Below are 25,371 nucleotides of genomic sequence, written 5' to 3' on the forward strand. Positions count from 1 at the left end.
AAGTTGACAATCATTAGCACCAATTCTATGTTTCATGACTTAACTGACAAAAACTACTACTGTCTCAAAGGTTTTTCTGTGAGATGCAAAAATATAAGTGTCTGGACAATAAGGGTAACATTTTCCCACCAGCTGACAAATATAACACAAAAAAATTCCTAATGAGAGAAAAAAGTTCAATCAGACAACCTAAAAATTGGAAAAAATTTCAACATAAAAATGAGAAACAAGGAAGTTAAAAATAGACATTCTAAATTTTTAATTCCCCAATGAATATTTGAACTATCCTGAAAAACAAAGCATTTGTTTCATAAATGACATACATATCATAAAGAAACAACAAATGAAATTCCCATAACCTCCCTATTCATTGTGAAACGGTTGTTGCCATGTACTGTTTGTGCATTCATTTTATAATGATCAAACATTTTTTTCATTCATTAAATTTGAGAAAGACAACATAACAGGAATGGAAACAGAGAGAAGTTCTAAAAAGAACTTCAGACTTTTGCACAGCCACATCTAGGGCTGTGGAAAGACATCCATCTTAATTTTCCCTAACCAGTGTTGTGGCTTAGCGGGTAAAGTGACCATCTGCAATGCTGACATCCCACCTGGACACCGGTTTGAGTCCTGGCTGCTCCACTTCTGATCCAACTCCCTGCTTAAGTGCCTGGGAAAGCAGCAAACGATCAATGAAGTGCTTGGGCCACTAGCGCAGCCCTGGCCATTGCAGCCATTTGGGGTCTACCTTTCAAATAAATAAATAAATAATTTTTTTTAAAATTAAGCAACCCACTAGAAGTTCAATATCCAGCTGCAGCTCTGGCCAGGCTCCTGATCCAGCTTCCTGCCCCTGCAGGGCCCGAAGTCCACAGCAATGATTCAGTAACTGAGATCCCGCCACCCACATGGGAGGTCAGGACCGAGTTCCCCATTCCTAACTCGGCCCCAGTCCAGCTCAGGGTCACTGCATACCCAGGGCCTCTGTTTCTCAAACAGGTAAATATTTTAAAAAGTTGTAACCTGGCTAGTAGGCAAATTAAAAAGGATCAAGGAAAGGAAAACTCATAACATATATACGTTAAGAGACAGGTCTAATTCAGACCTTATATGCTGCTTTACTCCATCTTTAGAATAACCTCCCAAAAATCACATTAAATCACTCCTAGATATTATTCTTTGACTGTGGAGATGACATTCTGCTGTATTAGAAACAATAAGGAAATCAGACTGCTCAGAGCTTAAATGAATAAGGTGTTCACCCCGACAGCCTCCTCTATGAAACCTGAGTAATCTACCTAGAAAAGCTTGCAGGGGTTTTTGAAGACTTAGAAAACTGTATCTAAACATACATCCTACTTCCAACGTAAAGCCTAGCAGACAACAACAAATACTGGTTCCTCTTAGCCTGAGATACTTGTCCCAACTTGCTAATTCAAACTAAGTAATTAAAACAGCAAATCTAGTATTTGGATTTCAGTCTGTTTGAATCCAAAGCTCCCATGTTACACTGGGGCCCAAGAGGATGAAAAGTGGAGCTACCTTTTTTTTTTTTTTTTTTTTTTTTTTGACAGGCAGAGTTAGACGGTGAGAGAGAGAAACAGAAAGTTCTTCCTTTCACTGGTTCACCCCGCAAATGGCTGCTACGGCCGGCGCACTGCACTGATCTGAAGCCAAGAGCCAGGTGCTTCCTCCTGGTCTCCCATGCGGGTGCAGGGCCCAAGCACTTGGGCCATCCTCCACTGCCTTCCCAGGCCACAGCGGAGAGCTGGACTAGAAGAGAAGCAACCAGGACAGAATCCGGCGCCCCGACCGGGACTAGAACCCAGGGTACTGGCGCCGCAAGTGCAGGATTAGCCTAGTGAGCCGCGGTGCCGGCCAAGTGGAGCCACTTTTACCAAACATTTCAAGGGGGCCGGTGTTGTAGCACAGGTTAATCCTCTGCCTGTGGCGCCAGCATCCCATACGGGTGCCAGTTCTAGTCCCAGCTGCTCCTCTTCCAATCCAGCTCTCTACTATGGCCTGGGAAAGCAGTGGAAGATGGTCCAATTCCTTGAACCCCTGGAAGAAGTTCCTGGCTCCTGGCTTCAGATCAGCCCAGCTCCGGCCATTGCAGCCGGATGGAAGACTTTTTTGCCTCTCCCGCTCACTGTCTGTAACTATACATATCAAATAAAAAAAAAAAAATTTTCACACAAAGGTGAACATAAGAGGTACTACATCAGAGGCATAAATGATTATGACAATTTCCGAAAGAATGGATTGCCCCTGAATACTGGGATCACAGGGAATTTTTTCTTCCTTCTACTCTCCTAGAGAGCACTAATAATTTCACAGAAGAAAAAAATGTTTTTTATTTTCTGAAGAAGACAATTGGCAGTATCCATCCAACTCACAATACAGAAATAACCAACCAGCACAAAAAACAGTCACTTGTTCAATCAGTCTTCTTATCTACTCAAGAATAAAATCTACTGATGTGTAAGAACTATGGTGCAGCACTGGGACAACTGAATGACAGAGTTTTCCTAATGGAATATTCCAACCAGGAGCTGGCAAAGTAGTGCCACAGGTTAAGCTGCCACCTTTAACACACCAGCAGAGCGCGGGCTCCAGTCTGAGCTGCTCTGTTTCAGATCCAGCTCCCTGCTAACATGCCTGGGAAGGCCAGCGGAAAAAGGCCCAGCTACTTGGATCAATGCCACTCACTTGACAGACCGACATGTAATTCCTGGTTTCGGCTTTGCCCAGCCCAACAACCATGATGGTCACAAGGGGAGTGAACCAGTGGATGGAAGATTTCTGTCTCTGTCACTCTGCCTTTCAAACAAATAACATAAAGCTTAAAAATATATTATTTCAGTCATTTATTTTATTTCAAAATCTTCCACTTTCATTTTCTATGTATAATGACCTCTGAGGCTCTGGAATATTCAATTGTTCCATTTTAATACTGACAAAAGAAGAACGGCCAAACAAGCTTTCTTTGTTATACAGAGACTTGCAAACTTATACTCAAAGTGCATAGCTCAAAAATTATTTTTTACTTTCTTTACTGGTATATGAGAGTACTTCAAAAAGTTGGTGGAAAAAATGGAAATAAAATGTAAGTTTATTTTGATGTAAAAAGTATTTGATATCCATGCACAGCTTTTCATAATACACATTACAATGATTTTTTTGAAGATTGCTCCCACGAATAGATTTCAAAATTCAAAATCTGTTTCTGGAAAAGCAATTTTTAACATTTATGGAAATTAATATTTTAAGAGTTTACTGGGGGCCAATAATTAAATATGTAAAAATCTCATTTTATCTATTCACTTTCTTTTTCACAATATTAAAGTTACACTTCACTTTGCACGTTATTTTTTTTAAAAAAAGATTTATTTATTTACTTATTTGAAAGGCAGAATTGCATAGAGAGGTAGTGACAGAGAGGGAGAGAGAGAGAGAGAGAGATTTCTCATCTGCTGGTTCACTCCCCAAATGGCTGCAACAGCCAGGACTGTGCCAGGCTGAAGCCAGGAGCCAGGAGTATCTTATGGGCTTCCCATGTGGGTGCAGGGGCCCAAGCACTTGGGTCATCCTCCACTGTTCTCCCAGGTGCATTAACAGGGAGTTGGATAGGAAGTGGAGCAGCAGGACGTGAACTGGTGCCTATATGGAATGCCAGCACTGTACAAGGCAGCTTAACCCACTATGCCACAGTGCCAACCCCTCCACAAAGATTTTATAATTAATTTTGTATAATAGTGTGCTTTACTTTTATAAATTAAGCTTTTATTAAAAAACCTTTCTGTTTTTGGAGGCAAAAACAAAGGATAAAAAAGATAAAAATCAAAAACTTATTTCTGTAATGTGATACCAAAAAAATGCACAACTCAAATTCTTTAATTGGCAGTCATTACACATCACATATCAAAATATTAGAAATAATTTGTAGAATTCCATACTTCTCTGTTACCAGCATTACAAGTCACTGCAAAACCGGGTCCCGATTTCTGCATTGTACCATCATTAACAACCCACACAGAAAACTATCCCAGCTCTGAGAAAGCAAAAAAAGTCAACCACTCCCTTCTCTGCCTTTATGGAAAATAAACCAGGCTGCCATGACAACCTTTGTTCCAAACAGCCCTCCACGGTGCCCTCCTGCAGAAATCGAGGGTTCAGTACAGCCGCCGTCCCGGATGCAGATAAAATACAGACCTCTTCACTGTGGGAAAAAAAAAAAACACACACACACAACTTACTATCACTAGTCAATAAGACTGTGGAAAATGCTACATATCAAAATGATAACAAGAACAGCAATTTAAATTCAAGTTAATAAATACTCAATAATATCACAGAATTACCTCCTAAACCTAGAACAGAAAACAGAAGTATTTAATAGAATAGATAAGGCAAGAATTCTTTATAAATTAAAAACACCCTGGAATACCTCAATCATAAATGTAGTGTATCTGTCATGATTTTTCCAGTAGAATATAAATCTAGTGGCAAGAATTATGCCCTTTAAACTCATATCCCTAAAACCTGAAAATATGAGACTAAATCCATGAAGGAGACTATCCCCTGGGGAGGAACAGGTAGGATAAACAAGCATGATAAAGTCAGTAGTTAACACAAGTGGGACAGCTACCATGAGACAAGAACAGTTCAAGGGTGTAATACATGGCAGGCTAAAGAGACGAAAGGGCTCATGAAGATTAAAGAGCATGGCTCTGTAACACCCACATTTATGCTATTTTAAATATTGCTCTCTAACAAGAACAATCACTGCTAGAGCAGCAAATATGGCAATGAGAACTATCCAGTAATAAAAGGTAGGAAATTAAGATGGCACAAGGTCAGTTTCAAGTAGATATTAATCTATCAAGCCAGTATTAATTCTACCTTAAGGAAGAATTTAAAGTCGACAAAACAGTCAGCAAAGCTAGAACTAACATGAAGAACTGGGAAAACACTTGGTTAACATAAGGGTCCAGATCAGGCATTTGGTGCAACCGTTAGGGTGCCACCCAATCTTAGTCCCAGCTACTGTGCCTTGGATCTGCCCTCCTGGTGATGCTGATTCTAGGAAGGCAGCAAATAACTGGGTTCCTAAAACCTACTCGGGAGACCTGGAAAAAGTTCCAGGCCCCTGGCTTTAGCTTGGTCCAGCTCTGGTTGTTGCAGCCATTCAGGGAGTGAACCAGTAAATGGATGATCTCTCTGCCTCTGTCTTTCAAATAAAACTACAAAAAAAGATAAACATCCAAACAAACTAGATGTATATGAACAAACTGGTGTAAAAACATTAAGCTGTAATTTAAGAACACAACTTTGTTAGTTTCATGTATTTTAAGTGGCATAGTTTGGGGCCCTAATGACCATGGCTCAAAGTCAAGTGGAAATAGAGGATGAGATACTGAGAAACTACAATGCCAGGTACAACTGGAGGTGACAGCAGAGAAGCTACTGAAAGCTAGAGAAAGGCAGGAAAATGTTTTGGAGGTGGGTAAGTCTGAACAGTAGAATGGTGTGCACTTTAAAGCAGGAGAGGCTATCCAAATTAGAGAAGGAACTGAGAGCCAAGAGTAAGGAAGCCCCTTTTGAACTTGGCAGTGAAGAAGGATGTGTTGGCAAGACAATGAAGATACATTCAAACTTTATACTTTGCAGTGCATTTCCAACAGACCAAGGTTCCAAAGGTCCCAGGAGAGGGAGTTAGCAGATTCACAGATTCCAGAAAAACAGGCCCAGAGTTAACACTTGCTAGGTGCTAGAACATTCTCTTCTAATCACTCAAAAACCTTAACAAGTAGGAGATATTACTGCCTTTGTAATGTATAAATTGTGGGTCAAAGTAGTTGAGTAACCTTCCCAAAGTTTCACAGTGATTAAGTGGAAAACATGGCATACGAAACTTGATCCTGACCACTTCGCGTCTGTTTTCTTTATATCTGCATAAAGCTCTTTCTCTTTTCAAGACAATCTAAATGATGCACCTAGAAAATCAAGTTGTTATCATTTACCAGATGCTAGTTGATTCACTGTAGCCCACTACCGCATGACAGCCTAATGCTTTAGCATGTGATTTTATTTCTTGTCTTATCTCTGCCCACCACGCATCTCGAGTTTCTGGTTCATCTGAAAAATAAATTTTAAATCAATTCACCACTCAATAGCACATTGTGATATAAACACAAAATGTTTAAAATAAACATACTATGGAGGGTTAAAAAAAAGGATTATCCTACAACAGATTTTCAAACCTCACATCTTTTAAATGCTACTCTTCAAAAAGTCTAAGACTTAATATTTTAAACTTAATCACTAAAAAAGAAACTGCCAAGCTCTATTTGCTTTTATTTAAGTAACACCTATAAGAGTGTATCTTATTATACACAACTTAAAATGTGGACCCAGAGTTTAGGATTATCATCTTAGTTGCGAGGAAATGCTATGTCTCAGCTCAGGGAGGGAACACCCTATGAGTCATACCCATAAATTTAATTTAAACCTGATTTCAACACTTCCTGGTATCTATTTTTTTGATCATCCACTATTTTGGGAGTTCTTTCCAAGGCAAAGATTTCCATGTTAAGAGAGAAAGCCATCCGTAGCCAAAATCTACAGAGATGGTGGTCTTACACAAAAGTTACAGGAAATAAAGGGACTAGCCATTCAAAAAAAGGGGGGGGGAGGGGAAAGCAAACATTGAAAAGATTAATACAAATAATTTTGTTAATGTGTATAAGGATAACTTTAGATACAACATTATAAACTCCATATATGGCTCTATAATTTTAAAAAATGGCTTAGAACTACAGAACTAGGAAAGTCTAGTGTTTCCTATAATGGAGCATTGTTTAAGTGCAACATTGGCCAGGCCACCTCCTAATCACTTGCATTTAGCTGCAAACTATAGTGACTGTCTCATCAAAGATGTTAAAAAGAGAAACAGTCTATAATTTGTATATCCTGATTTTTCTTTTTGTGGCCAGTTGCCACTGAGAACAACTTGAGACACAGAAATACTTAAACAACTTTTAATAGAAAGCTAAACTCTAACTACAAATTTTCCACATAAAGCATACCATTAAAACTGAAAAAACAATCTAAACACTTTCTATTTTTAGATCGCAACATATACCTGATTTTCAAAAAAAATGTTGTTCAAAATAAAGTAGAATAAGTAGAATTATACTCACTAGTAAAATAGCGAAGACAGCAAAGTAAAGAAAGATTAAGAGCCTTGTTATAGTTCACATTTCTAGGGTATGATTTTGTTTCCTCCACAGGGAGGTTATCAGCAAAAGGGAGAATGAGGAGATAAGAGTCAGGACTACAAATGAAGCCAGTCAGTTCTTGCATTAAAGTTTTGGATCCAAGACAGAACTACCCGAAAACTTTCTTTCAGAAAAAAAGAAATGGAGACTTCAGGAAACTGAAGAAAAGTTCCAAGTACAAAAAAAAAGAAAGACATAGAGAAGACTCCAATATTGTGTTAGCAATCAATATTATGTTGAGAAACAAGTGAACCAATTAAATGGACTTATTTTGTATATATACTACTGAGTTAAGGAATTTATTCATATTCCTAATTGAAATGTATACATTAACAGCACAGAAATGCTTTCAAATTCATTTTTTTCCTTCTAAAACAGAGACCCTTGTAAACCAATTTCTATATATGTATATATGCATTAACATCATCCTATTCTAAAAGAAAATCTTTGAATTATCAAACTATTTTTCAAGTGTACACTAATCAGTCAAATTATTTATGCTTATCAGGACACAAAATACGAATAATAATAAAAATACATCTACGTTTAGGAAATATTTTCCTGAAACACCACATGAAATAAAAGTTTAACTTTTCTTGAGCTAACTAGTAGAACCTCCTACTGATTTTTTAAACCATTCTTAAAGTTTAAAATAATATTTTCTAAAGCAAGTAACTGCATTCTGTTTTTATAGGAATAGATTTTCTCACACTAGGTTTGCCTATTAGCTGAACCACCAGAAATATATGTTTGAAAATGAAATTTACAAGAAGCAGTCTGTAACACTGTTTTAATAGCTAGTGAAAAATGGAGGGAGCTATTGATTTTAGGTTTGAAACACATTTACTAGAAATGGCCAGCATGTCTAAATGGAAAAGTATAATAATTCCTGTGAGATACATGTAACCACATAGAATACAAAGTTTATTTACATCAAACTTACCTTGGAATGACACACAAAATAATCATAATTAAATCAAACACTATGAAAGAATAAGTGGCTGATTTAAAAAAATAAAGAAAACAGAAAACCAAAAAGCTGAATGTAGCGCAAGTGGAGCATTCATACTCTTCTGACAAATTCACAAGCAGCCTTTATTTTGACACATGAGCCACACAACTGCACATGGGGATGCCATTACTGTATTTAATAAACTATTTACAAGTGTAATAAAAAGCTAAAAAGAGTTACATAACATGGGAGCTCAGGAAGCAAATGGCATATGTCCACACTTTAGAATAGTTCTTCAATTTGGTTTTTGGCTACAGCAAAAGCTCAAGGAACAGAGGGTTTGCAAAGCAGATTCAGCATACAGGAGCCAGAAACAGTGGATATTTGGGCGCATGCTTGGATCAGGTGACAGTACGGACTGAAAACTATGGCAGCTCACTGAAATGGTCACAGAAAGGAATGGCCCTAGAGTTTAGGTGAAAGCAAGGCAAGCATACAGTAGGGAGCACTTAATCACACACTAGTGCTTGTGTTAACAGTAATCATCTACAACTGTGAAAATAAGCCTAAGAATGAGATCTCTCTCTCTCTCTATGTATATAGATAGGCTATTAAATTTAGGGGCTATTTAGAAAAACATTAAGACTAATCAGTTTACTCAATATTAAAGAAAAGTTAAATTTACCTTCAAAGCCTTTATTACACTCTTGCTAAAGATGAGCCACAGAATCTTCAGCCTAATTTATTACCAGTAAAAACTGAGAAATATAGAATTCAATCTCTACAACAGAATTTTTAAGGTTTAAAATTGCTACTACATTCTTATAGGAAACACAACAGTGAATCCAAATTGTTCTATTCACTCTATAAGAATACAAAATTGAGGATTTACCATATTTTATAAAAGGCAAGCGAGTGGCTTAAAAATTGATGACAACTACACTGCTACCCATAAAATTAAGCTCTTTGAAAGACATACAGCTGAGATGTGAGATCACATTTGATAAGAATTTCAAAGGTTCTTATAAAGGGAAAAAAACCTCTTCACTTTAAACACTATGTTCCTCCCAGTAATTCACAGAATTATTTTAAATTACAAAACGGTATCATTTAAAGAGAACTTAAAAGTTAATTGTTATAAAAATTATATTTCATTTTATTTTATGTTTTTGTTCTATAGGTCAAAACTCTTCATAGACAATCACAAATCTTTTAACATATCCTTTTAGTTGTAAGCTTGAACTGAACTTTAAATCAGTACTTCACTGATGCCTCCTTTAGGACTAATGCTGACACATGTGGGTTGACATCAGAATTAATTCATTTGTACTACTGTTACTTTTCTGGAGCATGGCCACAGCCTGATATCTTGCCATCTATTGTTTTATCATGTTTCTGAAGTGCAGGTGACACCGGTAAAAACTCCTAAAATAACAGTCTACACCTCAGAAAGTAAAGTAGTGAAGAACTCAACAAAATATGCCTTTATTAAACTCAATCCCCATGACATGTTAAGCAATTGCACACATCTATTTTTCCATAGTCCTGGGAGACAACAGATCCAATCTGGAAAATCTTTTATTTTGGTCAAAAGAAAAAAAGAAAAATCACTTGATATTCAACCTAATTTTTAACTGAGCAAGAAGAAATAAAGTGTCAGGTTGGATCAAATGAAGGTTTTCAATATAGTTATGTTACTACGGACAGCATGAAAAGCTATATCCTCAAAGACCTGAAAGTAATATTCCAACTGATAACTCTTGAAGAAGGCTAATTCCTCCAATGAAACAAATTTAAAAGTTTAGGTTTGAAGAAGTAAACACCCTCAGACTGGGCAGGAATAATAACAGGCTGAGTTAAGAGTCTCATTAGAGTAAGTGGTGTTAAAACACAACGCAAACAGCAAGATCTAGTGACTTGGGTTGTTAGGCTGGCAACTGGGATATAACCTATGTTGGACCAAACTGGAGCCTTTTTTTATATCTAATATAAAAAATATCTGTTACTCTAAAATTACTAGTAGTATAAAAAAGCTCATGTATCATAATTGCTGTATTTATGCCTTCTCGAATTCTATTTACCTATTCCTTGAATATATCATTAAAATACTGAGAAACGGCCGGCGCGGTGGCTCAATAGGCTAATCCTCCACCTTGCGGCGCCGGCACACCGGGTTCTAGTCCCGGTTGGGGCGCCGGATTCTGTCCTGGTTGCCCCTCTTCCAGGCCAGCTCTCTGCTATGGCCCGGGAGTGCAGTGGAGGATGGCCCAGGTGCTTGGGCCCTGCACCCCATGGGAGACCAGGAAAAGCACCTGGCTCCTGGCTCCTGCCATCGGATCAGCGCGGTGCGCCGGCTGCAGCGGCGGCCATTGGAGGGTGAACCAACGGCAAAGGAAGACCTTTCTCTCTCTGTCTCTCTCTCTCACTGTCCACTCTGCCTGTCAAAAAAAAAAAAAAAACAAACAAAAAAAAAAAACAAAAAAAAAAAAACAAAACTGAGAAACAAAAGTTGCTTAACTACTTTAGGCTTATTTTTTGCACACCTGCTTATGAGTACTTCTCAGATAAAGCAAAAAGATTAACTGCTAAGAATACTAGAATGCAAGTTCGAAGTGGGCCTACTACCTAACTCCATTTAACTAAAACCCACATACACATAGTATATCCTCAAATAGTCTAATAATTAGCCTAGGCTGTACGTGTCAACAGATGTCTGATTTATTTAACAATGGTATTCCTTCCACTATCCAACATGGTGCTCAACACATGGTAGGCATTCCACAAACATCTAATAAATAAAAAATTTCTACTTAAAAAAGTTAGATGAGGGATTGGTGTTGTGGCACGGGTTAAGCCTTTGCCTGACCCAAATGGTCACTTGTTCGAGTCCCAGCTGTCCCACTTCTGATCCAGCTCACTGCTAATGTGCCTGGGAAAGCACCACAAGATGGCCTAAGTGCTTGGGACCCTGTCCCCATGCAGAAGATTGGATGAGGAGGTTTCCTTTGGCCTGGCCCAGCCCTGACAACTGGGGCCATCTGGGGAACGAATCAGCGGACAGAGACCATTCCAACTCTCTCTGTCTCTCCCACTTTCAAATAAATAAATCTTTAAAATTATATGAGCTCACAGACTGACACGTGTATTGTAAAAATATCTGCTTATATTATTAGTTGCTTACCTTTTATAAAAATTATTCTAGAAAGAACTACACTTATTTTAACTATTAATAAGACTAATTTCTAAACAACTCACAATCTTAAGGCTAACAACAACAAGTTTTCTAATTTGAAACCACTAATTTCAATCTTGCCTCATCACTAGTAAAAGTGTATTATAGAGGGGGCCGGCGCTGTGGCGCACTGGGTTAAAGCCCTGTCCTGAAGTGCCGGCATTCCATAAGGGTGCCAGTTCAAATCTTGGCTGCCCAACTTCTGATCCAGCTCTCTGCTGTGGCTTGGGAAAGCAGTGGAAGATGGCCCAAGAGGGAGATCCACAAGAAGCTCTTGGCTCCTGAATTTGGGTTGGCTCAGCTCTGGCCATTGCAGCCATTTGGGGAGTGAACCAGCGGATGGAAGACCTCTCTCTGTCTCTGTCTCTCTCTCTCTCTCTCTCTAACTCTTTCAAATAAATAAAAATAAAACTAAAAGAAAAGTTTATTAAAACATCTAGAATATTTTAGATACAATACATCCTAAAATCTTAGACCTGTCTAAAAACATATTTTAAAAATTTTTTAAAATATTCTCTAACATTTGGGACAGGCATTATGGCAAAGCAGGTAAAGCCTGAGACTCTGGCATCCCATATGAGCGCTGGCTGCTCCACTTCTAATCCAGCTCCCTGCTGAAGTGCCTGGGAAAGCAGCAGAGGACGGCCCAAGTACTTGGGAGATCTGGAAGGAGCTTGGCTCCTTCTTCTGAAAGATCTTCTGGAAAGATCTTGGCTCTGGGCTTCAGAGTGGCCCAACTCCAGTCATTGTGGCCATCTGAAAAGTGAACCAGTGGATGGAAAATCTCTCTGTAACCCTGCTTTTCAAATAAATAACTTAAAAAAAAAAAAAAACAACTCTTAACTGTATTTTTTTAAAATAAAATGTATCTAATTTTTAACAATTTGTTTTACTTAAGAATTTTTTTAAAAGTATTTATTTGAATCACCCAGAGAGTAGAGATAGCGCGGGGAAGCGGGGGGAGGCCTTCCATTCACTGGTTCACTCCCCAAATGGCCACAATGGCCGGAGCTGATCTGATCTGAAGCCAGGAGCCATGAGCTTCTTCCAGGTCTCCCATGCCGGTACAAGGGCTCAAGGACTGGGGCTATCCTCCACTGCTCTCCCAGGCACATTAGCAGGGAGTCAGATTGGAAGTGGAGCAGCCAGGACTCGAATCAGCACCCATATGGGATGCTAGCACTACATGACAGGGCTTTAACCCACTGTGCCACAGCGCTGGCGCCTACTTGACTTTTAAGGATTTAAAACATCATGTTAAAAATATTAAGTTTGGAAGTTATTTCAAACTAATATACAATTGTATTTTCAACACACATTATATAACCACTTTATACTCTCTCTTGCAAGTTTCTAAAAAAAAAAAAAAACCAAACCTAAGCTTGACATGTATCCTATACAAAGAAAGAATAACAAACTTTTCTCAACTATACCAAGACTACTGCTGATTAAAACCTTGAGAAACAGTAAGTTTCGAGTATTAAAATGCATTCTTCAAATATTTTTCACAAATAAACTTTCAAAAACACACTGAGTTTCCAAACGATAGGACTCAATACCTCACTGAAATTTTAGATTTGTAAGTATATGGGATTCTCTGTCTCTCATCCCTCTCAGATAAACACTGCTAATTTGACATTCCAAATATTTCATGAATTTATGATGTCTTTTGGGATGCCTGTATCCCACACATGATTGCCCAGTTTGAGACTCAACTGTTCCACATTTCTGATCCAGCTTCCTGCTAATGTGCCTAGGAGGCAGCAGATGATGACCCAAGGACTTGGATTCCTGCCACTCATGTGGTTCCTGGCTCCTGGCATCAGCCTTGGCCAGCCCACCGCTGTTGCAGGCCTGGGAGAAATGAACCAGCAGACAGAAAGATCTTTTTCTATCTCTGTCTCTCCACTTTCTTATCACTCTACCACCACCTACAATGCTGGCATCCCATATGGCTGCCATTTTGAATCCTAGCTCCTCCACTTCTGATCCAGCTCCCTGTTAATGCACCTGGGAAAGCAGTGGAGGATGGCCCAATTGCTTGGGCCCCTGCACCCATGTGGGATATCAGGAGGAAGCTCCTGGCTCCTAGCTCTTGGCTCCTGGCTCTGGTCTGGCCTAGTCCGGCCTGCTGTGGCCATTTGGAGAGTGAACCAATGGACAGAAAACCTCTCTCTCTCCTTCTCTCTCTGTAACTGACTTTGAAATAAATTAAACAAATGTTTAAAAATAAATAAATATCAGAGGCAGCACTGTGGCATGGCGGGTAAAGCTGCTGCCTGCAGTGCTGGCATCCCATACGGGCACCAGTTTGAGTCCCGGCTGCTCCACTTCCAATCCAACTCTCTGCTTTGGCCTGGGAAAGCAGTAGAAGATGGGCCAAGTCTTTGGGCACCTAAACCCACAGGGGATATCTGGAAGAAGCTCCTGGCTCCTGGCTTTGGATTAGCTCAGCTCCAGCCACTGCAGACAATTGGGGAGTTAATCAGTGGATGGAAGACCTCTCTCTCTCTTTCTGGCTCTCCTTCTCTGTGTAACTCTGACTTTCAAATAAATAGATGTCTTTAAAAATAAATAAATAAACCCATTCTGCATCCATCCTATAATCAATAGCACAACGCAGATATGACCACAGGCTACCCTATGCTATTCCCACGCACTCCTATTCCTGGCATGCCACAAACAAGATCTGCAAGTGCTGTGGCAAGATTCATCTTGTCTTTCTCAAAATCTATTATCAAACCAGAAACTTAAGAAGATAAGAAAAAGTATTATTTTTAAAATAAGTTCTTGGAAGGGGTTCCTTCCTCCTGTTCTAAAAAGTATTTTCTCTCAGTTTAGTTAACACAAACTAAGACAGTAAAAGAGGAGAAAATGAGATGGGAGAAAAAAGCTAACTAAAAAACTAGCCACATCATTTTGTTGTTCTCTGTGGCAAACAATTTATTCAGTATGAAGCAACCATGTAAACATCATCAAAGGATATGGTACAAATGCTTGAAGTTTCAGAACCACACTCCCATATTGACATGGGCCTTAACATAACTGTCTGAAACATATAAATCTGTGTGATTCTCCAATATTCCTTCAAATCTGACTTCCCTGACATTGTCAGTTGTGCCTTCCTCTTTAACTCTAAGTCACATCACACCACACCACACAGAAAACCATTTAACGATTCTCTATCCTCTAACTTAAGAGTTTCATGAATGTGGGGGACTGGTAACTTTTGTACTCTACCACCAAGCAAACTGCACAGAACTAAATAAATTCCAATAAGGCCATGCATCCTTTAACCAGTGCATCATTAGGCGACTTGATCACTGTGTGAATATCTTAGAGTGTGCTTACACAGACTAAGATGCCTATGATATCACTAGGCAATATAATTCTAAGGGACCACTGCTGTACATACAGTGTATTGCTGACCACAACATTATTATGTAGCCTGTGGTTGTGTATGGTATACATGTTACATACCAGATCTTATCAAACACTGTGTGATATATTTTCCTGTATCTTTCCATCTTTTGTTTCTGAGATAAAAAAAAACCTAAAAACTATTAAGTATATTCAATATGGTATTGTTTCTTTTTCTTTTCTCTTTGAAGGCTTATCATGAAACTGATAATGCAGTATATGAAATGGTGTCAGGCAATCTAGAAAACATAGTTTAATACCAAAATCAGCTTTATTTCTGAAGATGTACTATTACTAGAAAGATTATAATGCCTCATCAAGAGCTATGACAACACTGAAAGTGTCATCTTTTAAGGCCTTTTAATATTCTACAGTTTATATCCATTTTATTTAATACATTTCCTATCTGACACTATTTTAAATGATGGCAAGATATGCTGTTTCATCAACCACATTTTCCTTGCCAAACTGTAATTCTGCTTGCATGAGACAATGTCCTTTTTATTCCTCTAAGAATTAGTTTTTTGCTATATCTACTTTCAAACTATTCTATCATCTGACAAACACACACATCACCCTAAACACCTTTGTCCCAACTACAGTTCCTTAAATTATTAATCATCAGTGTGCTCTCAACTTTTTTTCTACATCCTTCTCTCTTCCCAATATTCTAATTTGCCCATTTTTTTTTTTTAAGATTTATTTTATTTATTTGAAAGACAGAGTTACAGAGAGAGGTAGACACAGAGAAAGGTCTTCCATCTACTGGTTCACTCCCGAGATGGCTACAACGGCTGGAGCTGAGCCAATCCGAAGTCAGGAGCCAGGAGCTTCTTCTGGGTCTCCAACATGGGTGCAGGGGCCCAAGGACCCTCTACTGCTTTCCCAGGCCATAACAGAGAGCTGTAACAGAGAGCTGTATCAGTAGAGGAGCAGCCGGGACTAGAACCAGAGCCCATATGGGATGCTGGTGCCTCAGGCCAGGGCTTTAACTGGCAGCGCCATAGGGCCAGCCCCTGTCGTTGGTTTTAAAAATATATTCTTACTTTGTGAAAGAAACCAGCAAGGTATGTTTTAATTTCTCACCATAAAGCAACAACAAGGGGTCAAAACTATAGCATAGTGCTTGGATCCCACCACTCATGTGGGAGACCCAGATGGAGTTCCAGGCTTCCTGGATTCCGCCTGACCCAGCCCTGGCTGTCGTGGTCATGTGAGGAATGAACCAGTGGATAGAAGATCTTTTTCTGTCTCTCCATATCTCTCTCTCTAACTCAGACTTTCAAATAAAGAGATCTTAAAGAAAAAAGCAATAATGAAATGTTGACATGTTATACTAAAAATGATCACTTTAATTCTAATCAACAACAGCATGTTTGCAAACTTATGGTAAATAGGGATAATGGCCTGCAGATAAGCCAACTGATCCCAGGCTCCCTCTGCAAAGGCTGCACCTGGTCAGATTAAACTGAGATAAATCTGCATGGTGACCAGGAGTTACTGCATAGCAACCATTCATGACTTACTTCAGAACTTACATTTTGGCACTTTAACAAATAATGTTTATAGTATTAAGCAGATGACGGGGGCTGGCACTGTGACACAGCGGGTAAGGCTGCTGCCTAAGATGTCAGTCAGCACCCCATGTGGGCACTGGTTCAAGTCCCGGCTGCTCTACTTCCAATGCAGCTCTCTGCTGTGGCCTGGGAAAGCAATGGAAAATGGCCCAAGTCCTTGGTCCCCTGCACCCACATAGGGGACCTGGAGGAGGCTCTTGGCTCCTGGCTTTGGAGCAGCCCAGCTCTGGCTGTTGCAGCCATCTGGGGAGTGAACCAGCAGATGGAAGACCTCTCTCTCTCTTCCTTTGCTTTTGCCTCTGTGTAACTCTGCCTTTCAAGTAAATAAATAAATCTTAAAAGAAAAAAAAAGATGATGAGATATTATCTAAAATGCTGAGTCACCTGATGTCTTTGTTTTTGTGTAATACACACTTTTTGACACAAAGAACTTGAGGCAAAATATGAGCTTCAAATAAGCAAGTTGGTCTATAATTAAAAAAGGCAATTAAAAATTACGTATTTACATTACTGAGAATACGCTTTTAGCAAAATGAAAAAATTGACCTTGCTTCTAAACCATTTCATCAGCTGTAAAGGTAAAAACTACAAACTATATCCATATGTAAAATTACTTAAAAAATTACATTCTCATGTGGTAGGGGAAGATGGACAGCTTATGAAAGTTATTTAATCCCCCCAAAAATACACTCTTAGTTACTATATTTTAGAACACTTCCTGAATTTTAAAGAAAAATGCTAACAATTATACTTTTATAGTGTCTTAATAGAACACTAAATATATTCTATTCAAATCTAAATATACAGCTTAAATATACTTTAAGTTTTATCAGACTAGTTATTACTCATAGTTAAATGTTTGCTCAACCATAAAGCTAATGTCCATGTTATTTACGTATGAAAAAAACTGCCCAAAATGTAATAAAAATAATTTAAAATTATCATCTTGAAAATTTATCACCTAAAAAAAGTAATTCATAACGTACGGTATTTCTATAGTTTTGATTAATTTTGTTTTAATTAATACATTTTATAATTGCATTTCCATGGAAGTTGCATTATTACATACATATTGCAGAATGTATCTGTATAACTGAATTGACATTAAGCCTATTTAATCTAGAACATTTCTAAAAACTTCACTGAGCTGCCATAATTTTTGTCAGCATATGTAGTACTGAATGACCATTAAAATACCTGAATTGAAACTATTCCAGTCTAGTAGTTTGTAAGATCTTGTGTTACCCATAATTCCGACAAAGGCTGAGTTCAAAACAGCAAATTAGTAGATCAGTTTTAGGTGCAGAATAGTAGGAATAAAACAAAACAAAAAAACACTAGAAACAAGAACACAATTGACAACATCACTGGACAGGAACTGGAAAGACACAGATAGCAGAGTTAATAAGAAGTAGAAATAGAAAGGGAAAGAAGAAGCATGCTATAGTAATCTACCATTAACTAGTCTAATTATTAGTTAATTTTTAAAACCACCCCATTCTTTCCCTTGTTGTATGTTCCTGTTTGGTAAATATTTAACAAAGGACTAAGTTCTAAAGACAAAAATCTCGAAATTATAATCTATAGAGTTAGCAGGTAGTCATGGTTTTACACTAAGACTTTTTTACCCTTCTATACTGAGAGTGAAAAAAAAATTTCCCATATTCACTAGTCAAAAAATAGCTGCAAGACTCATCTGAGAATGCAAACACAGTACTTTAAATATCAGCATGTGCATCTCAATGCACCCTAAGTTTCTCTCAACAGAGTAGCAGTGTCACAAAAGTACTGCTTCATCATTATGGGAATTTCACTGTTTTAACATTTAGCTTCAACAAATTTAAGTTTTTTTTTTTTTTTAACAGATAACTACTTCAGGGGCCTTGAGGTTAATAAATGGTCTTAAGAAAATATTTCTTTTTAGTTAACAATACATACATAAAAACAATCCAAAGAATTAGAATCTTTTAAACCAAATTAATTTTGGAACTATTAGAATATATAATTGATACATATTTAACTAAAAAGGAAAGAAAATACATTTATTTTTATAAACATTAACAGCATTTATATCTGTATGTCCATAACCATTTTGGAAACAGTTCATTCATAACAGCTTTTCTACCTGTGAATAGAAAAAATATTCTGAAAGGGAAGGAAAAAGAGAGAATGGGTAGTTCCGGAAATTAAAAACACAGAGCATATTCTGTAATAAGGATTCTCTTTGGTTTTGCCCTGGACCTGGATTCTTACATTTGTTTTACGCAATTAGAATGAACTGGCAGGTATGGCAAACACCAAAGAGCAGTTTTTTAAATAAAAAACTCGTGACAATTTAAAAAGAGCTCTACACTTAAAAGCTTATTTAAGTGACCTTCATTTGTTCTCCCAGACTCTGCTGCTTACTCAGAGTATATGGAAGTAACAAAATAAAATCAAAGTATTTTCAATAAACAGAAGACGTCACCAACAACTGCATATATTCCAAAACCATTTTTGTAGCTACTGTATCAGGTGACGCAATTTCTTAAAATATTTGATCAAAGGTCCATAGAAATACAAGTAGCTGGTCTTGGGTAACACAGATAATGTGAGGTATTGTAACTTAGTATTTGCTTGCATGTTTTAAATAATTTAAGTTCCCACACAGAAAGATGTAGAACTTGGCACAGCCTACAAGATTTCAGTACATGAAACTAGCATCAGTCTCATTTTTTCATTACTTGCTACAGAATATACAAATACTATAATAAAGAAAAATTCTTCAATTGACTAGAATAAGAAACAAGGAACAAAATTAAACAGAGACAAAAAAAGGAATGCTGATGCTTAAAAGGTATTTGTTTAGCCTTAGAATTACATAATCCTGGCTAGCACTGCTTTTCTGAATTCCTATTCATGTCCATCATGTCCAGAAGAACTCCATTTTGCTTCTCTGTAATTAATTCAAGTGACATCAAATCGCAGGGCACAAGTTTTTTGTTTGTTTGTTTGTTTTAAATTTTAAAGGACAGAAATACTCTCTATCCTCAAACTCACTATGCAATGAATGTCTTCCATCCAATGACTTCAAAGCATTTCACACTCCTTTTTATAGCTGTCAATACAAACCTCATAAAGAGGTTACTGAGAATGATAATATAAGATATTAACATAATTTCTGACTTCAGGGATGTCTTCAATATAATAACTCATTTGAGCAAATGACTGAGCATCCAGTCAGTGATATGCAAGAACACATTTCATTCAAAAAGTTCCGGCCGGCGCCGTGGCTCAATAGGCTAATCCTCCACCTTGCGGCGCCGGCACACCGGGTTCTAGTCCCGGTCAGGGCGCCGGATTCTGTCCCGGTTGCCCCTCTTCCAGGCCAGCTCTCTGCTATGGCCAGGGAGTGCAGTGGAGGATGGCCCAGGTGCTTGGGCCCTGCACCCCATGGGAGACCAGGAAAAGCACCTGGCTCCTGGCTCCTGCCATCGGATCAGCGTGGTGCGCCGGCTGCAGCGGCGGCCATTGGAGGGTGAACCAACGGCAAAGGAAGACCTTTCTCTCTGTCTCTCTCTCTCACTGTCCACTCTGCCTGTCAAAAAAAAAAAAAAAAAAGTTCCTACCATTTATCACGATCATTTTAGATTAAGAACAATCACCAAAGTATTTCCAATTCAAAGGTCTAAAATTAGTTGGACATTGATTGCTACCTCTTTTAAAATTATGGCCCAGGTTTTAAACAAGGGAACTACTATTCTTGTTTATTACGTGAATCAAACAAATAGCTACATAAGAGAAACTAAGGAGTCAGATGCTAGGAGGCTGTTGATTTTTTTAATTTTTAGATCCTCTACACAGTGTTTACAATTACATTTTAAAAGAATGCCTTTTTGGGAGCCAGTGCTGTGGCAAAGGGGTAATGCAGCCACCTGCAGAGGACCAGCATCCCATATGGCACTGGTTTGAGGCCCAGTTGCTCTATTTCGAATCCAGTTCTCTGCTATGGCTTGGGAAAGCAATAGGAGATGATCCAACTGCCTGGGCCCCATCACCCATGTGGGACACCCAGAGGAAGCTCCTGGCTCGTGGTTTTGGATTGACTCTAGTTCTGATCATTGCAGCCATTTGGGGAGTGAATCAGGGATGGAAGAAACACCCTCTCCTTCTTTTTCTCTCTGTCTTTCTATAACGCTGCCTTTTGAATAAATAAATTTTTAAAAAATGTATTTTTTTGAGGAATGAAATTCAATAACCTATAAACAGCTATTTTTAATGAGAAGAATTAACATCTTAAATTAATGTCCTAAATGGTAAAATTTTAAAATTTTTTATGTCCATGGGTCAAAGTAAACTGCTAACTCAAAAGCTATTTAAGGATTCTCTCAGAGTGACACTTGGCCAAAAATAAACCAAGGCCTGTTCATTTGTTTTTTTAGGAAAGTAACTAGAATATACTTCTACTTGGTTTATTTTCAATTAAGATAGTGTAAATTTTACTTTCTTTTTGCTTCTCTTTTCAGATAGATCTGGCTTAAGAAACATTATAAAAATCAACTTTAGTAATCACAATTTAAATAAAGGAAACACTGAAATCAAATTTTTTAAAAATGTACCTGGATTGTGGATACGATCCAAAAGCTTCACCGAACGTGCACTAACAACACCTCCAACGTGCACAAGAAATCCAGCAGGAAATGCCGTCAAGGTAAAAAATGGAAACTCCTAACAGAGAAAATGAGGGAAAACATTACTGATCACGTGTAAAGCATAACAAACATGCTTGCGAAAGAGCTTGTCATAAGAAAATGTACTGTCTACTTTGAAACTGAAAGCTCTCTCTTTAACACAGATTACACATGCATCGTAATTAAGTTTCCTTAGATGGTCAGAGTTCCAAACTCATTTCCCCATATGTGCAATGTTACACCAAATCCAAATGCCCCTCCTATTAAGTCTCGATGAGAAAAAATGTTCTGAGTCCAATCTGAGATACTCAGAACCTGTTCTTTTCTCTCCATCGGGGCCCAGCTCTGGTGCAAATTCACAGTGAGATGAGTGGACTGCCCCACCTGTCCACCCTTTCTCTAGATCTCAGTGGTGTAGCCACCCTCTCACATACACACCAAGTGTGTGCTATTGGTGAAGACTCCCAAGGCCTGGGCTAAGAGATGTAAAAGAAAACGGGACCTGGGAAGGGTGGAGGGGCAGCACGGGTTAGCAGAAAAGAGGGACCATAAGGCCACACACACACCAAGGTGAGGCAGGCTGAGAACATCGCTGCCTAGGATTCTGTGCTCTTACTCCGTCAACACCAGGGCAGCAGGACAGCGCTAAGTACAGAAATGAATGCTAAGGAAAGCGGTGAGGCATGTAAGAGCTAGGGCAGGCATACAAGGGGTGAGGCATACAAGAGCAATGAAATGGCACAAGCTCTTCTCACCTCTGCTCTTAGGCACAGAAAACTCATTAACTGCGAGGTGAGAAGCAGCATGCCAGAAAGAAATGATCAAGCAGAGAAAGGAATCCACTGAAATAGCACCCAGGAGAGAAGGGAGGTCCTGCAGCTGCCCAGACAGAGGTCCCTCCCTCCGTTACACAAAGTGGATGCAGATCAGAGAAAGCTGCTATCTTCCCTGCAAAATTCACAGAGCTCGCCTAACCAGTAGCCTCAGTTACTCTGAACTTACCTGAGAGCTGGAAAATAAGCCAAGCAGAGCTCTCAATAGTCAAAAGAACTGTACAGTTCCAACTACAAAAGCTCACGCTCTTTGTTCATAGGAGATCCCCACTGCCTATATTATTCAACTGTGGTATACCCACAGAGTAAAGTTATAAATACATATGTTAGGAATATAGAATTCAAAAATTTAGGATTATCTTATTTTCTATACCATGGCAGACTCAATGCAACAAAGAAAAGCTGGGAGAGAAATAGATACAGAACACTACTAGAACCAGGTACATTAAAAGCAGCAAGATTACTGACTGGTTGCTTAAAGCACGGAGAATACAAACTCACAAAAGCATAATCCACAAGGCATAGCAATTTGGGATCAATTGGCACAAAGCTAAAAGAGCTGCATGCCTCAGTAACTCACGAAAGTAGAGTACAAAGTGTGTGTGCGCACACAAATCTTTAAATTAACAAGGCAAGAAAAATCCAGGCTTCGTTAGAAAAAATAAAACACAGTCTAGAAAATGTTTAGGCTTTGCCCAACTGACAGAGGGAGAGAAGGAAAAAAAGAGAACACAAAAGGAGTTTGTCAGTTAAATGCATTCTAAAACCTTCAGTCAAAAATGTGTATGTATTTCTCTCTGAGAAATGCATAGGTCAGTTTATGTTACAAGAAACGTGCTTTCCGTAATAAGTCAGACATTTAAGACAGTTTTCCCAATGTCAGAAATATCTAATTTTTTAAAATTTCCTCATGGGATGATTCCAAATGGGTAAAAAAAAGTACTTTACATTAATCTCAATCTTTTAAATAACTAGACAAGAGATATTGAAAATAAAAATTTTGGAAGCAAAACAGAAAACAGCACTTTCTTGTAAAGCTAGGAAATTTAGTAAACTTACTCACTGTGAAATATCTGCATATAAGATTTTAGGTAAGTGTGAACCTTAATGATTTCTCTATTCAGGATTATTTACTCTTTTCCCCAGATCTCAGGAGAGTGGAAGAAAGAACAAGGGAGAAGGCATAGCAGAGCTTATCAGAGAACAGAAGGCAACAGCTTTCCAAAGGCATGAAGGTACACTCTGCTGACTTAGCAAATTCTGTCTTCTAAGTCTCCAGGTTTCCTGATCGGCCCACCAACCCACTTTAAAACAAATAATTTCATAACCTATCATAACTAAAAAGCCTGTTATTTAACCAAAATTTCATTTCTAGAAAAGTAACTAATTAGGAGAGCCATAGCTGCCACCAGCAGCAGATTCTAAAGGATGTATCAATTACCCCACCTCTTAAAAGATCCTAATTCACCAAATTTGGTTTGTATCAATGGTTTCCAAAGTGTGTTCCTCACTAAAATGTATTTTAACTGGAAAGTTCTATAGTAAAACATATTTCAGAGACATCTAATAAACCATGCTAAATCTCTTAACTGAAGAAAAACATACAACTCAGGACCTAAAAAGGTAATTTCTATCTTCTTAAAGAAGAAAGAGTCTTACTGAAATATAAAATATATCTGCTTTATACCAAGCAATTCACAGGTAGAAGCTCAATCTAAATAAAACTTTTTTCTCCCTTTCTCATCTCCTAACACTCTGGCATCTATTGTGAAGATACTGTCAACTTATGCTTTAATGCTTTTATGAGAGACAAGAACAACAGTTTTATTTTTGAGAGTTGCTACTTGAATAACCATTAAAAGAGGTTGGACAAATAAAGTTTTCCACTCTTCAAGACGAAAAAATCCATACCACTTACTCAGGGAGAGTTAAAAGGATTGGAAATGAATATTTAACAAATAACCACAGGGATCAGTGTTGTGGCCCAGTGGGTTAAGCCACTGCCTGCAACATCAGCATCCCATATCGGTGCTAGTTCGAGTCCTGGCTGCTCCACTTCTGATCCAGCTCCCTGCTGATGTGCCTGGAAAGCAGTGGAAGATGGCCTAATTACTTGGGGCCCATATGAAGTTACAAGGCTGTTGGTTACAGCCTGGCCCCACCCCAGCCATTGAAGCCATTTGAAGAGTGAACCAGCAGAAGGAGTATCTCTCTATCTTTCTCCCTCTCTAACTTTGCCTTTCAAAGAAATAAATTTTTAAAAAATATTTTAAAAAGTACATTATGTCAATAACATGATTTAGAGTTCAAGCTGGGCAAAACTAAGTCATATATGAACATATGAGGTAATCTTCATGCTTCTAAATAAATTTGCCCAAAAGAAGAGCCATATTACTAGCAGCAGAATGAGAATGAGAAAATTAAACCTGGCAATGCTTTCACTATGCATTATATAGATGGGTAAAAGAGCAGCCTACACCCTCGGGCAACTGCCACAGTGAGGACAGGTTATAGAGATCTCCTGACGTAGCAAACTAAGAGTTTACAAAGTCGTATAGGAAAACCACAGATCCCCTCACCCTTGCTGTGAATTCCGTGAAGAATATCTAGCAATGTGTACCTAATGTGTCCCCAATTTTAAGAATGTTTAAAAGTGTATTTGAAAATGCAAATGTTACCTACAGTAAATTCAAAATGATTTTCACTGTTTGTTATTTTTTCCCGTTAAAGTGAGATGGTTCTTACTACAGATGGTGAAGTCATAGGTATAACACGCAGGCAAAATGCCATTATGTCAAATTTCAAGGCAATTTAAATTTTTCTATTGATGCTAATGCTGGAACAGTAACTGGATTACAAAAATCATATTTGCAGCAATAAGAGACTCTCTGGAGAATGTGAAAACAGGAGGGGGCAGGAGATAAGACCATTCTGACCTAAAACACAGTAAATGGACACAAACACCTTCACTCTGACCCTCTTCCATGTTTTTAATTTTCTGCTATATTTGTGTTTTAAGATTTATTTACTTATTTGAAAGTCAGAGAGAGATCTGTCATCTGCTAGTTGGCTCCCCAGAGAGCTACAATTGACAGGGCTAGGCCAGGCTGAACCCAGGAGCTTCTTCCGGGTCTCCCACACAGGTGCATGGGGCTGCACACTCCTTCTGCTCCTTTTCCCAGGCCATTAGCAGGGAGCTGGATCAGAGTGGAGCAGCTAGGACAAGAACCAGCACCCACATGGGATGTCAGCAACACAGGTGGAGGCTTTACCTGCTACACACAATGCCAGCCCCTACATTTGGTTTTCAGAGATGACTGGAACATGTTAATGGGTCTTTTGGTGCAGTAGCTTAGGTATGAATGCAAGAGGTAAGAGTAGCTGAAAGACAACTGCTACCTGGT

The 25,371-nt window shown here is 38.4% G+C and overlaps 1 protein-coding gene across 35 annotated transcripts in view; it reads right to left on the reverse strand.

Moving 5' to 3' along the window:
- The window catches only part of C2CD5 (C2 calcium dependent domain containing 5), a 93,613-nt gene that overhangs the window by 37,799 nt on the left and 30,443 nt on the right, over positions 1–25,371 (reverse strand). For 20 of the 35 annotated variants that reach the window (XM_002712710.5, XM_002712712.5, XM_070049482.1 and 17 more), the window contains 3 exons: positions 21,063–21,171; positions 6,027–6,141; positions 4,127–4,222 (listed from right to left, as the gene is read on the reverse strand). In XM_002712710.5, the coding sequence (XP_002712756.1) occupies positions 4,127–4,222; positions 6,027–6,141; positions 21,063–21,171 (320 nt within the window). Of the gene's footprint in view, positions 1–4,126; positions 4,223–6,026; positions 6,142–17,661; positions 17,728–21,062; positions 21,172–25,371 lie in introns of all 35 variants that reach the window. The other 15 variants (XM_017343340.3, XM_008259546.4, XM_008259542.4 and 12 more) reach the window with 1 other exon arrangement.

This window comes from Oryctolagus cuniculus, chromosome 9 (assembly GCF_964237555.1).
Source record: "Oryctolagus cuniculus chromosome 9, mOryCun1.1, whole genome shotgun sequence".
Taxonomy (NCBI): domain Eukaryota; kingdom Metazoa; phylum Chordata; class Mammalia; order Lagomorpha; family Leporidae; genus Oryctolagus; species Oryctolagus cuniculus.